This window comes from Cynara cardunculus (genome assembly GCF_001531365.2).
Source record: "Cynara cardunculus var. scolymus isolate 2C chromosome LG 8, CcrdV1, whole genome shotgun sequence".
NCBI lineage: Eukaryota > Viridiplantae > Streptophyta > Magnoliopsida > Asterales > Asteraceae > Cynara > Cynara cardunculus.
In genome coordinates this window covers 22,260,019-22,272,466 of record NC_037535.1, presented here as the reverse complement: position 1 = coordinate 22,272,466, position 12,448 = coordinate 22,260,019, and the positions used below count along the sequence as shown (strand labels likewise).

Below are 12,448 nucleotides of genomic sequence, written 5' to 3'. Positions count from 1 at the left end.
TTCAAATAGTTAATTTGATATTAATATCAATATATTTTTGTCAAATTTTTATGATATCTTCAAACATATATTTTATTCAAAAATAAAAATATCATCGCTTTCTCAAAATCACATAAAGTCATATTATAACATCAGCTGAAATAAAGAATAAAATAAAATATTAAAATCACGATGTATCTCGCTGCATTATTATAATATATATTGTTATTGTTATGATATTATTATTATATTATAATATATATTGTTATTTATATTATATTATAATTATATTATGTTAGATTATACCATGACTATATTATATTATAAATCATTATTATTATCATATTTATAAGGTACATAACTTTAAATAACCCATTGGTTAAGAAAAGTTTTCGTTTTTTATTGTTTTTTTATAAAAACTCTTAAAAGTTATTTTTTATGCATGAAATATTGTTTATTGATATATTACTTAAAATTCAAGATTACAAGTAATTTTTCGTAAGTACAACTTATTAAAGCTTTATTTTTAAATTCATGTAATTAACTGCAGATAAACATAATCAAATACAATATAAACATTCATCATAAATATAAAAAATATAAAATATAATTAAGATAATAATTGAGTTCTAACAAAATGTTTAATTATTATCTTTATAAAAAATTATATTATTAAATTAAAAATAAATTACTTTGTTATTAAATTTAAATTAAATTATAATAAAAAATTGAATTAAAGAAGTTACACCAAAAAACGAGCACTATTAAATAGTTAGTTTGATACTAATATCGATTTTATTTTTTTTTCAAAATTTTATGTTATCTTTAAATTTATATTTCATTAAAAAATCACATAAAATCATATTATATCGATAGAGATAAAGAATAAGAACTAAACATTAAAATGAAGATTTATCTCACTGCATTGCGCGTCTACCCTTCTAGTGTTATTATAATATATATTGTTATTATTATTATATTATATCATTAATTATATTATAATATATCATCATTTTATTGCAATATATTATTATTATATAATATATTATTGTTATCATATTTATAACATATGTGCATAAGGTTGTGTTCATGTGAGACCAATATATTTTCGTTAGATCATATTTTTACATTTTAAACTTCATAGCAAAAATATTATAAAGATAAAAAAGTTAAGTTTCACAATAAAAAAACACTGTAAAAGTTGTCTTTACAATGTTTTACTGTTAAATTTCAAATAAAAAAATATGATCTCCCAAATCTCATCTAATACGATCCCAAGTCCATGTATATAATTATATAAAATATTCCAAACCCAAAAATATAATATAATAACACTATATTATAATATAATATATATGTATTTAATGTTTTAAAAACAAATTAAATAACTAGTAAAAAGACCAAAAAGTCCCTTAGTTAATGGACTTTTTTTAACAAAAAATAATTAATGAAGGACCATAAGTGAAACAGATTGATAATTACAATGACAAAAATCACAATTAGTTAAAATAGGAATTGTAGTTGATAATCAAAAATGTAATTTGCGCTCTGCTAAGACTTTTGATACACGTAATTGAGTAAATTACATATTTGGTCATTGTGGTTATATCAAATTACGGATTGGGTCCTCCAAACAAATTAATTACAGACATCTTCATTGTGGTTTCAATTTTGTTGCGGATTAGATCCCTTGCATTAACACCATTAACATTATCTCTGTTAAGTCAAGGGTAATATGGTCTTTTAATTTTTTTTGTTATTTTTATAAAAAAAAAGTAATATACTTTTAGATATTAAGATGATGTATATAATTATATATACATACATACATACATGATTATAGCTTTCGTCCCCATCCCCCGGAATCTCAGCGGCGGCAGTCAACACCCCACCCTCTTCTCTGGTACCATCGATCTTCTGTCATCTCCGAACACTCACCAACTCCACCTATTCCTCCCATGCATCTCCTTCTCTCACCCTCTTCTCGCTCAGATCACTACCACCAACAAAGAGAACTCCGTCAACAACTTCCCTCCCTTCGACCAAATTCGTCAACCCTGCCCCCATACAGTTCTCCTCCATCTCATGTCCCCCAATTCATCGTCCCTCATCTCGAACTGAAGGAAACACATCAGCAAGTTGCTACCGCCCACAATAGGTCTATTTTTCGAATTTTTGGTGGTTAGAGAAGTATGTTTATCATGGTTGTTCTTGAAGATGATTGCTACCAAATATATTGTTCGTTTTTAGATTTCTGTTTTTTTTTTGCTGCTTTTTGAAGAAGATTGCATCCAAATTTGTTTTTGTTTTAGATTTATATAGATCAACAGTCTGGAATTGGTGTTGGCTGGGGTGGGGATAAGAGAACGAATTTAGTGGTGGTCGGAGATAGGGAAGGACGCTCGTGGATGTGATAACCGGAGATGGAGAAGGAAGTCGAAGATGCTTGAATTCAATGGAGATGCTTGAACTCGATAGAGATGGGAAGAGATCTTAGATATGGATTGGACATGTGGCAATCTTTAATTGAGTTTCAAATGTATTTAATTATTTGATAAGAAGACAAAATTACCCCTTATATAAGGAACTTATTCTAACGGAATTAGATAGAGGGACCAAACCGCAACAAAAATGAAACCAAGATGACAATATATGTAATTAATTCGTTTGGGGGACACAATCAGCAATTTTGATATAACCATAGGGACCAAATCTGTAATTTACTCAACGAATTTTAATAAATCATTTAATTATTAATTAAGTAATTTTTAATAAAGCCCTTGATCAAACGTGTCATGAACTATAAATAAAGCTTGATCAATGGAACTCGATTTCTTCTTGTGTGTTTGTGTACAACGCCCAATGGACCTCATTTTTTAATATGAGGTTTTAGCGTTTGATTTAAGGGTTCTTAATTTAAGTTTTTGGGTTTTGTTCTTAATGTTAAGTTGGAGAAAATGGAGATCTCAATGGGAGACGGGCAGAGGGTTTCACTAGCAGCCGCATGAGAAAACTGGTTCAACGACAGTTTATCGGAGAAACTTGTACATCGTCGAAGAAGATGATGAAACTATGCTTTGGACTTCCAAGTTTTAATTCATACAACATGGTCCCTTACTTAAACAGGTTTTTAAAAAATGTTAAAAAAAAAAGAAAATAATGTAAAGACCATTTTGCCCTTAAATTTAAGGTTGGAGGGTCCGTTAGAGTGGATGCCAAATCCGTGAAAAAACTGCATACCACAAGACGTTCTACATAATAAATGAAGTTTGAGGACCAAATTCGTATTGTCTCTTTGTATTAGTGAAATCTGTAAACCTGGAACATTAGATATCATTTGTAACGACCGCCAACAGGTTCAAGAAACAACATACATACGCCTCAAACACAAAACCTTCAATGGATCAAAACAATATTTGATGCATATACATCATTAATTTATAATAAAAAAACCGAATAATGTTAAAAAAAATTAAACGTTACATTGATTGTTACACGTACTTGTATGTAACTCAAATTAAATACTCAAAATACAAAATTTAACATTCGAATCTAAACAACTAGCTCGTCCAACCCATTCAGAAGATCTTCAATTTTCTTACATTTTTAGTACTCTCGGGATTTGTGTTGGTAAAACTGAGATTAATTGCACGAAACAGAATGCCACAAGCAACATTCTTGTGCAAACTGAGTCTTGCGAGCTTATTTTATGACATCAAAAAGGCAACGAGATTGCTAAATCTACAACCCTACGATAGGTGAAACACGAAGATCTGTATCTGATGGTGGACGACAAGGATATCGCACTTGTTGTTGGACGATCTCATCCAGCTTTTTCTTCCGCCCTTTAACAACAGAGCGATCTTGTTTCTTGAGGTCGTTCAAGCAATGAACATCCGCCATGCATTCAAACGTTCTCGATTTCCCAGCATAGTAAACGGACAATCCTCCCTTTCTACATCGAGAAAGACATATATAAGAAAACGCGAACAACCAAAACAAACTTATCTTATATATCTCATTTGAAGGTAGGGTTCAGAGTATGATGTACATAGACCTTTTACACAACAACATGAAAACCAACCGTTTTGATGAAAATAAAACGTGATGGTGGATTATTAGATAAAAGGATATCTGTATATCTCTTGTATCGAGTTCCAACAAGGAAAACCCAGCAAAATGACGTGCAAAAACGGAAACAATGGGCAAGAATAGTTGAACCAGTGATCAAGGCTTATATCAGTTGATAGTGCGTGAGCCAGATAAATAACATTCCCATAAAACATTGAAACACAGTATACAAAATAATATAAACAAATAGATCCTTGCCTTTCGGGAAGATTCATCCTCATTGCCTCCATGTCGAAAGGGCTCGTGTCTTTTGTTTCATCATCCATTATATGTGTATAACAGAATGCAAAAGGGAAGAAAGGGGGGGGGGGGGGGGGGTTTGATTGTTAAGAAAAAGGGATATGACAATATGTACATAAACACTTAGTTTTTTTTTCTTGCCCTAAAATTTATGATGAAATGGGAGGAAAATTTGAAAGGGATGAAGGGATTTTATGAAGTGTAAAGAAAGACGTGTTTATTGGTTGGTTTTATTATTGCATTCGGATGAATGAGAAAATACCCGTACACATGTCCACACCTTTTTCTACACTCACTCTTGTTCATCCACATTTTCAAGTCTTGACCATCTATACATACACACAAATGTATCTATATATATATATATATATATATATATACATGTATGTATATGTTGAAGAGTGTGTTTCTATGTATGTACCCATAAAATTTGGTTTAGAGGTTAAGTAAGGTGTCATTTGATTAAGTTTTATGTTGTATGTTTTTTTTTTTTTTTTATTAACTTGAATATCCAACCTGCTATGCGAGCCGACTAATCCTAGGGTGACCACCTGCTTTGCAGATAGCCCGGAGTCACCGCATTTGAACATTCGTGGCCACAAGGGGATTTTTATTCCTCCTTGAATTTGAACCTGAGACCTTACTTTTGACCTTTGAAGCCAAGCTCAAACCAATCAGGCACCACCCTTGTGGTTGTATGTTTTATTCTTTGTGTCTACAGAAAACATAAAACCAAAAACAAAACAATGTTTTCATAATTATCAGCGTTATCAAAGACCCATTGAAGACATTCCATATTGCATGAAAACGGACTCTAAAAATACCCATCTTGTTATCATCCGTATTCGAGGACGTATCTACACATTACACATTATATCATACTACAGATGATAAAACGTAGCTATCTTATCAAAATATAAACATTTCTTTTTTCTTTCTTCATCCCGTTATTCGGATTTTGACGTGTAATTACACAATCATTAAAATAATAAGTGATTATGAGTTGTAAGAATCAAACATTATTGGTAACTTTGAGGGGTGTAATTACAAATCTTCAATTATGAGGGATGGGAAATGGAAATTACAACCATACAAACCAATATGTGTACCAACTGTATCGATTAAACTGATACCAGTTATAGTCAGTTGGTAGTATCATATCAAGTATGCAAACTTAGTTGGTACATTATATTAGAAGTCTCATACCATAGTACTACCATAGTACCAACTTATTTATTTATTTATAAAACATAGTTATTGATTTTTAAGTTTTGTACTACTGACTTTTTTTATTAGGTATTTGAATGTTTGCAAGTTTTATTTCTTAAAAATAAAAGCCGTAAACATGATATGTATTACGTGCAAACTCAAAAATTTCACTCAAAAACTGAACAAGATGACAAATCTTCATATATGTGATTTGAAGTTGGTACAAAAACAGTACCAACATGTACCATACGAAAAAAGTTTGTACCAGTTAAATTGGTATCGAGTACAATTGGTTGGTATATGGTATATAATTTTATGTACCAATTAATTTAGTTGATAGATGGTGTAGGAAAAAAAAACTTGGTACCGTAACAAATCCACCCCTAATAAATAGTGATGGCCAAACCGGCCCGACTAGGACCGTTGGAGGATCAGAATCGGGATCGTCCCGATCCGGGACTGGTGAGGACCGGATATGGGACCGCCAGTTACGACCGGTTATGCATTTTGTCGGATTTTTGGGACTGGGACCGATTAAGGCCCGGCCGGGCCAGAAATTCGTTTTATAGCCGTTAGAGAGACGTTAGAGAGCTGTTTTTTTGTAGTTTTTCGCCTCAAAACACTATAAGTATGTGTTTTGGTTGAGAGATTAACATACCAAATTCTCAATTTTTAATATTTTTTTTAATATCGGGACCTGGACCCGATAACCGGTTATAGAATGACTTGATCGGTCTTCACCTTTTTTAACCGGGACCGGTTATGCACAACCTTGGGAACAATCAGGCCCGGCTTGGGACCGGTTTTTGGCCACCGCTACTAACAAATATATATACTACCTTATAAACCAGATTTTTCAAAAGTCTTAAAAACAATAATTAATGCACAAAATACTATACATTTATGCACAAAGTCTTAAAAACAACTCATAATGCATTAAGTACTACTACTTTATGCATTTAGTCTTAAAATCTCTTAATCTACAATTAAAATAACATATAGTACAAGTTACCAATCATATTATTACTTTTTCTTTTCATGTTTCCAAGATGCCTTTGACAACTTTCACTCATGCCTTCACCCTCGTATACCTCTATGTCTTCTCCCCATCCCCCAAGGTGAGATTCAAACTGATATTCACCATGAGTTTATTAAAAGTTCTCTCATTCAATTGCTTTAGAATTCTCAGTCTCACTCTCGATCTCATGATTCTTTGCTTTTGGTGTAAATCGAATACATTTATGAAATCGTTTAAATATGTTGGATTTGCTCCTGCTGCATTGCGGGGTACACATCTGGTACCGAAAATAGTGAAATGTAAATTCATAGAACATGGGCCTAAATAATTATAAGCCCAATGATTACCAGCCCATTAACCATCAGCCCAACTAATTAGATAGAGCATTGGATTATAGAGTATAGACTATCGAGAGATGCCCAAATCGGTTCTTTTCTTGATCAACAAGTCGGAAATTCTCTCCATCGACTTTTATTTTTGAAGCGATTGGATCAATCAGGAATAGCGCAGGGATCCATCGACTACGATTATCCGATGACGAGTGAGGGCGAAGATGCCGTTCGTCGCCGCGGTGCTGTTACCGAGTACCGGAAAAAGATGCTTCAACATAAAGAGCTTGATTCTCGAGTTCGAGGAGGTCAGATTTTTTAAGATCGTTTCTGTATAATACACCTAATTTCGTCAATTTCTGTAGCTACACCTTATTTGGTTCACTAGGTTTAAGGTTTTATAGGTTCACATGTTCGTTGGTATACTTAATCTGTGTCTAATTAGACAAGGGTTCGAAGTATGCTTATCTGATTCCGATAGAATGCTTGATTGTACTCGTGTGATTTATTGGTTTTGAAGCAAATTAATTGGATGCTGTGTTATTGGAAGTTTAGCAAGTCTGAAGGATTTATTATTGTGATGTGACAAGCTAGTGAAATGGAAGAGTTCAATATGCTAGGATTTTATAAAATTTGTCAATTGTAAATTGGCGGGTTTCTTGAATGTAATCATCTGATTATAGGATATAGGTGATGCATATGGATGAACTGCTTTTGCTAATGATGAACCCTAATTATAGCAACGAATTGCCTGGAGTTTTTCTCTAAAAAAATATAGTCTTAGGGCTGTATAGTTGTCGTATTTGCATCCTGAATTATTCTGATCCATCTCAATTACAGCACAGGTGATTATTTTGCGGGTCTTCTTGTATTGTTGAACAATTGCACTTCTGTTATTTTTATGTTGGGTTCTATCAGTTGTAATCCTCAAGCTTTTGCATGAATGAACTGTTGTTTAACTCTAGAAACTTCCTAGTAAACCACTTAAATATAGATGTGAGGCCATACAACTCATGAGCGTCTTAAACCGCATTACTTGCTGGGTTCTTTCTGTAGACTTGTTGATTGGTTGCAGTGGAAGTAAGCATTTGTTTGTTAGCAGCTTAATGAGCTTAATGGGACTCACAGCTTATTTGGCCAGCAATACATGATTGTTTGGTAGTGGCTTAATGATACAGAAAGTGGCTTATTCAGTAAGCTTCTAGGAGTGAGCTTTATGTAGAAAGCCAAGATTTTTTTCATAAACTTTCCCCTGCTGATTGAAAAACATGCTCCTTTCATCTATGAGAAAACACTCCCAAACAAAATTTTTCTCAATCTTTACAGACAGATTAATCCCCACAGGCAACTTTATCACACAGGACTTAAATGGAAAACCAACCAAAAAACCTCTAACCATTGGCACTATCTATACTATCTTTTTAAATCATTAGGTAAAACTATTAAATTTCAAGAGTACAATATCTATTACACATTAAGTACTAATTACTGATGCATTAAGAGTTATAGTTCGTTGATAAATTTTGGCTAAATTATAAAGAAAATCATCCACATACATGGAGCGACAAAAGGTGTAGTGGATTCCATGCCTATAAAAAGAGTCCAAGGCTTTATTTTTAAATCTCCCCAATAAAACTCAAGCATCTGACATTTTCTTTCTTGTTCTCTGCTTATAGAGTGTAAAAAGGTTCAATAAATATTTGGATTTTTAGTGAGGAATTATTTAATTTTTCATTCTCGATTTACAATAATTTTGCATTTGGTTGCATCACATGGGTGCACAACTAGTTATGAATAATGTCCAAATGGTGTCAACTAGGATTCACAAGTATACTTGATCTTTTGCATTGCTTTCTTTGCGGGATGAGAAGTTGGAGTCTCTGACATTTATTGTTAAGCTTATCTATGGAAATCGTTTCTAGGTATCATGTTGGTTATCTGATATAAATAGTTGCTTTGATATTCTGGTTTATATACTTCTGACGTGGTGGTGTGAGTGTAGCTCTCTTCTGTTAACCATATATCACTGATATCTTTCTTTCAATGGTTCTGGGTTTGCCTGACTTGATTATTGTTTGAAAAGGAAGGTTTGACTTTACGAGATCCGAGATACTTCTTGTTTTGCATAATGTTTTATGCTACTTAAAACATAGATGAACATGAGCCTATATAATTATTTTCTTTTTCTCTAAGATTATTTGATATTTATGCTTGTCATAGCTTTTCTCACAAGTTGTGACATTTCTCCGACTGCAACTCTTTTTTATTGAGAGATTATTTATGATCACTTGGACAATGATCTATTTCCATATTTCCGTTATTTGATCTTGTTCTATGTGAGTGTACAATGCTAGATTAACAACAGCAAACTTGATGTTTGCAGTGAGAGAGACTTTGCGGAGTACAAAGAAAGATTATGCCAAAACAGAAGATGATTTGAAGTCTCTTCAAAGTGTTGGACAGATCATAGGCGAGGTTCTCAGGCCTCTGGACAACGAGCGATGTATTACTTCAATTTTCTATTTGGTTTTCATCAGTACATCAAAGTTATCACCTACTTGCATTGGATTCTGATCTTGTTTATCGAAGAATAACTCTCAAGCTTAGCAACCATGATAATGCATTTTCAGACACTTTTATGCCTTGCAAAGTTTTTCAAAATCAAACAACTAGAGTGCATTACCTTGTAATGTTTCCATCGTCAATAATACCGGGCCATCTTTTCTTGGGACATGACAAACGTTCTTAAACTAATAAATGTCCCTTAATGTCACAGTGATAGTTAAAGCCAGTAGTGGTCCAAGGTATGTAGTTGGGTGCCGAAGTAAAGTAGACAAGGAAAAACTAACCGCTGGGACTAGAGTGGTTCTTGATATGACAACGCTTACCATTATGCGAGCACTGCCACGTGAGGTTAGTATATGTGCTAAATAATTTTTGAACTAATTCTCTCAGTGAATAATAGTTTGCCCACTTGTTTTGACTAGCATACTCGTAACGTATTTGCAGGTTGATCCAGTCGTTTATAACATGCTTCATGAAGATCCCGGGAATGTTAGCTATTCTGCAGTTGGAGGGCTATCAGATCAGATTCGGGAACTTAGGGAATCAATAGAATTGCCTCTGATGAATCCCGAGCTTTTCCTAAGGGTGGGCATTAAACCTCCCAAGGTACATATTAATCACTTTAAGATATTTAAATCTTAGAAACTCTGTACAGCATCTTGTTGGATTTTAGAAATATATTGCTTCTGTTGAGGCTAGACTTGGATTACACTTAGCTGAAGTCGCATTTTTTTTTCTTGTTAGGGTGTTCTTCTCTATGGACCTCCTGGTACTGGCAAGACATTACTTGCTAGAGCAATTGCTAGCAACATAGATGCTAATTTCTTGAAGGTATTTATTTTTTTCATTATTCATTTTTTTGTTTCCACAATTTGGCTCTTCACTTGTGACCATTTTTTTGCATTTGGGAAACCTGTGTAGGTTGTGTCAAGTGCCATTATTGATAAGTACATAGGAGAGAGTGCAAGATTGATCAGGGAAATGTTTAGTTACGCACGTGATCACCAGGTACTGCTTATAGCTTTAGCGACTGTTTGGTTGGTTTTTCATTAAGTTCTGTATGGATTAAGCTAAATTGTTGTTTGTTTGTTGTGCTGAATAAACTGTGTGAATGACCATGGTACTTCCAAAGTTCCTTTGGTTGTATCAGGTAGTTCAGTGGTTTATGTTAAACATGGTATTGACCAAGGACCTATTTTCCTTAAATCCATATTTAACAAGTGTTCTTATGCTTGTTTGCTAATTCTTCCAGCCCTGCATCATATTCATGGACGAGATTGATGCCATTGGTGGACGCCGATTTAGTGAGGGAACTAGTGCTGACCGTGAAATTCAAAGAACGCTCATGGAGTTGCTCAATCAGCTCGATGGATTTGATCAGCTTGGAAAGGTTTGTCGAAAGAAATTTATAGTCATGTTCATCCTCTGCCATCCTGATTCTCTTATTTTCTTACACCTTCTTAATCATGTTGGAAAATTAGTTAAACTTGCGTTACGTAGAGAGATGATGTTGTTATATGGTGGATGTGATTAGGTAAAAATGATTATGGCGACAAATAGACCGGATGTTCTGGATCCAGCTCTTCTTCGTCCAGGCCGATTAGACAGGAAAATAGAGATCCCACTGCCAAACGAGCAATCAAGAATGGAAATCCTTAAGATTCATGCTGCTGGGATTGCTAAGCATGGTGAAATTGATTATGAGGCAGTTGTTAAACTTGCTGAGGTATGCTGTAAATCTATGGTTATTTGTAGTAGGGTTTGTTTTGAGAAATTTTGATGAATGGCGTTTTTCTTTAGGGGTTTAATGGAGCCGATCTTCGTAATGTATGCACCGAAGCTGGTATGTCTGCAATCCGTGCAGAACGTGATTATGTTATCCATGAAGATTTCATGAAGGTAACTGTGATCATAACTTTCTCTAAATGTATGATTGCAGGATGTTAACTTGAGACACCATTTCTCTCACTCTTTTAGTTTCAATTATGAAGTTATTACTGGGCACAAAACCTGCATGTCATTTGCACCCCTGCACTAGGTCCTTATTCTGCTTGTAGTTTCCATCTCCAAAGGGAAAGAGGATTTAAGATAAAAATACAACACCCTTTGATGCTTTTTGAAACATCTATTTATGAAGTTGAATTCTGTATATCGATTGTAGGTCAGGGTGTTTGATGTTTTGGTTAATAATGTTTGTGAGATTGGATAATGTTTCAGGCTGTTCGTAAACTGAACGAGGCTAAGAAGCTCGAATCAAGTGCTCATTACAATGCTGATTTTGGGAAAGAGTAAGAAGGTATCTTATTATCAATGTACACTATAAGGAGACTATTGTTTACTTGTCCTGTAAAAGATTCAGTTGCCCCCTTTTCAATTTATTCAATCGTCTGATCATGCATTGATGTTTATACCCGCTTTTATCAGTTATATTACGGTCTTTCTTATGATTTTGACTGCATAATGCTCGAAAATTCAGACTATTATTATAAGATTAACAAATATTACTGAAAATATGGTAATATGATACACTTGCCTGCTTATTTCGATTACATAATAAGCTAGTGCCACTTTAAAGAACGGAGAGCTTCCTGGATAAGTTGTTTTTCCCCGGCTGCCGCCACATTAAAACCTAATACAACCACCACGAACAAAAATTAAGAATTTAGGGATCATTCATCCAATAATGTGTAAAAGGTAAAAATGCAATTAGGAGATTGGCATATTATTACTTGTGGGTGGTGAGTTGGAAGAAGCCTCCCAGCTGAATGTTGTGTTGGCCTTTCCAATCAGTTATCACCCCACCCGAACCTTCTAGTACTGGTATCAGTGATAGAAAGTCGTACGGCTGAAAATGAAAATATACATCTTTCCACCATCAAATCAGACCCAACACTTCACTATAAATAATATATGATGTAATTCTGTCAACCACTGTTCACCTTGAGACCAGACTCGATTACAAGATCCACGTGCCCAG

At 33.8% G+C, this 12,448-nt stretch overlaps 1 protein-coding gene across 1 annotated transcript; it reads left to right on the top strand.

Moving 5' to 3' along the window:
• The first annotated feature begins 7,004 nt into the window (after positions 1–7,004).
• On the top strand, positions 7,005–11,912 carry LOC112516523 (26S proteasome regulatory subunit S10B homolog B). Its single transcript, XM_025123603.1, has 10 exons — positions 7,005–7,214; positions 9,290–9,409; positions 9,683–9,819; positions 9,916–10,077; positions 10,216–10,302; positions 10,393–10,479; positions 10,724–10,861; positions 11,006–11,197; positions 11,272–11,370; positions 11,689–11,912. Exons 1-10 carry the CDS (start codon positions 7,112–7,114, stop codon positions 11,761–11,763), a joined length of 1,200 nt encoding a protein of 399 aa, XP_024979371.1. The 5' UTR covers positions 7,005–7,111; the 3' UTR covers positions 11,764–11,912.
• The last annotated feature ends 536 nt before the right edge of the window (positions 11,913–12,448 follow it).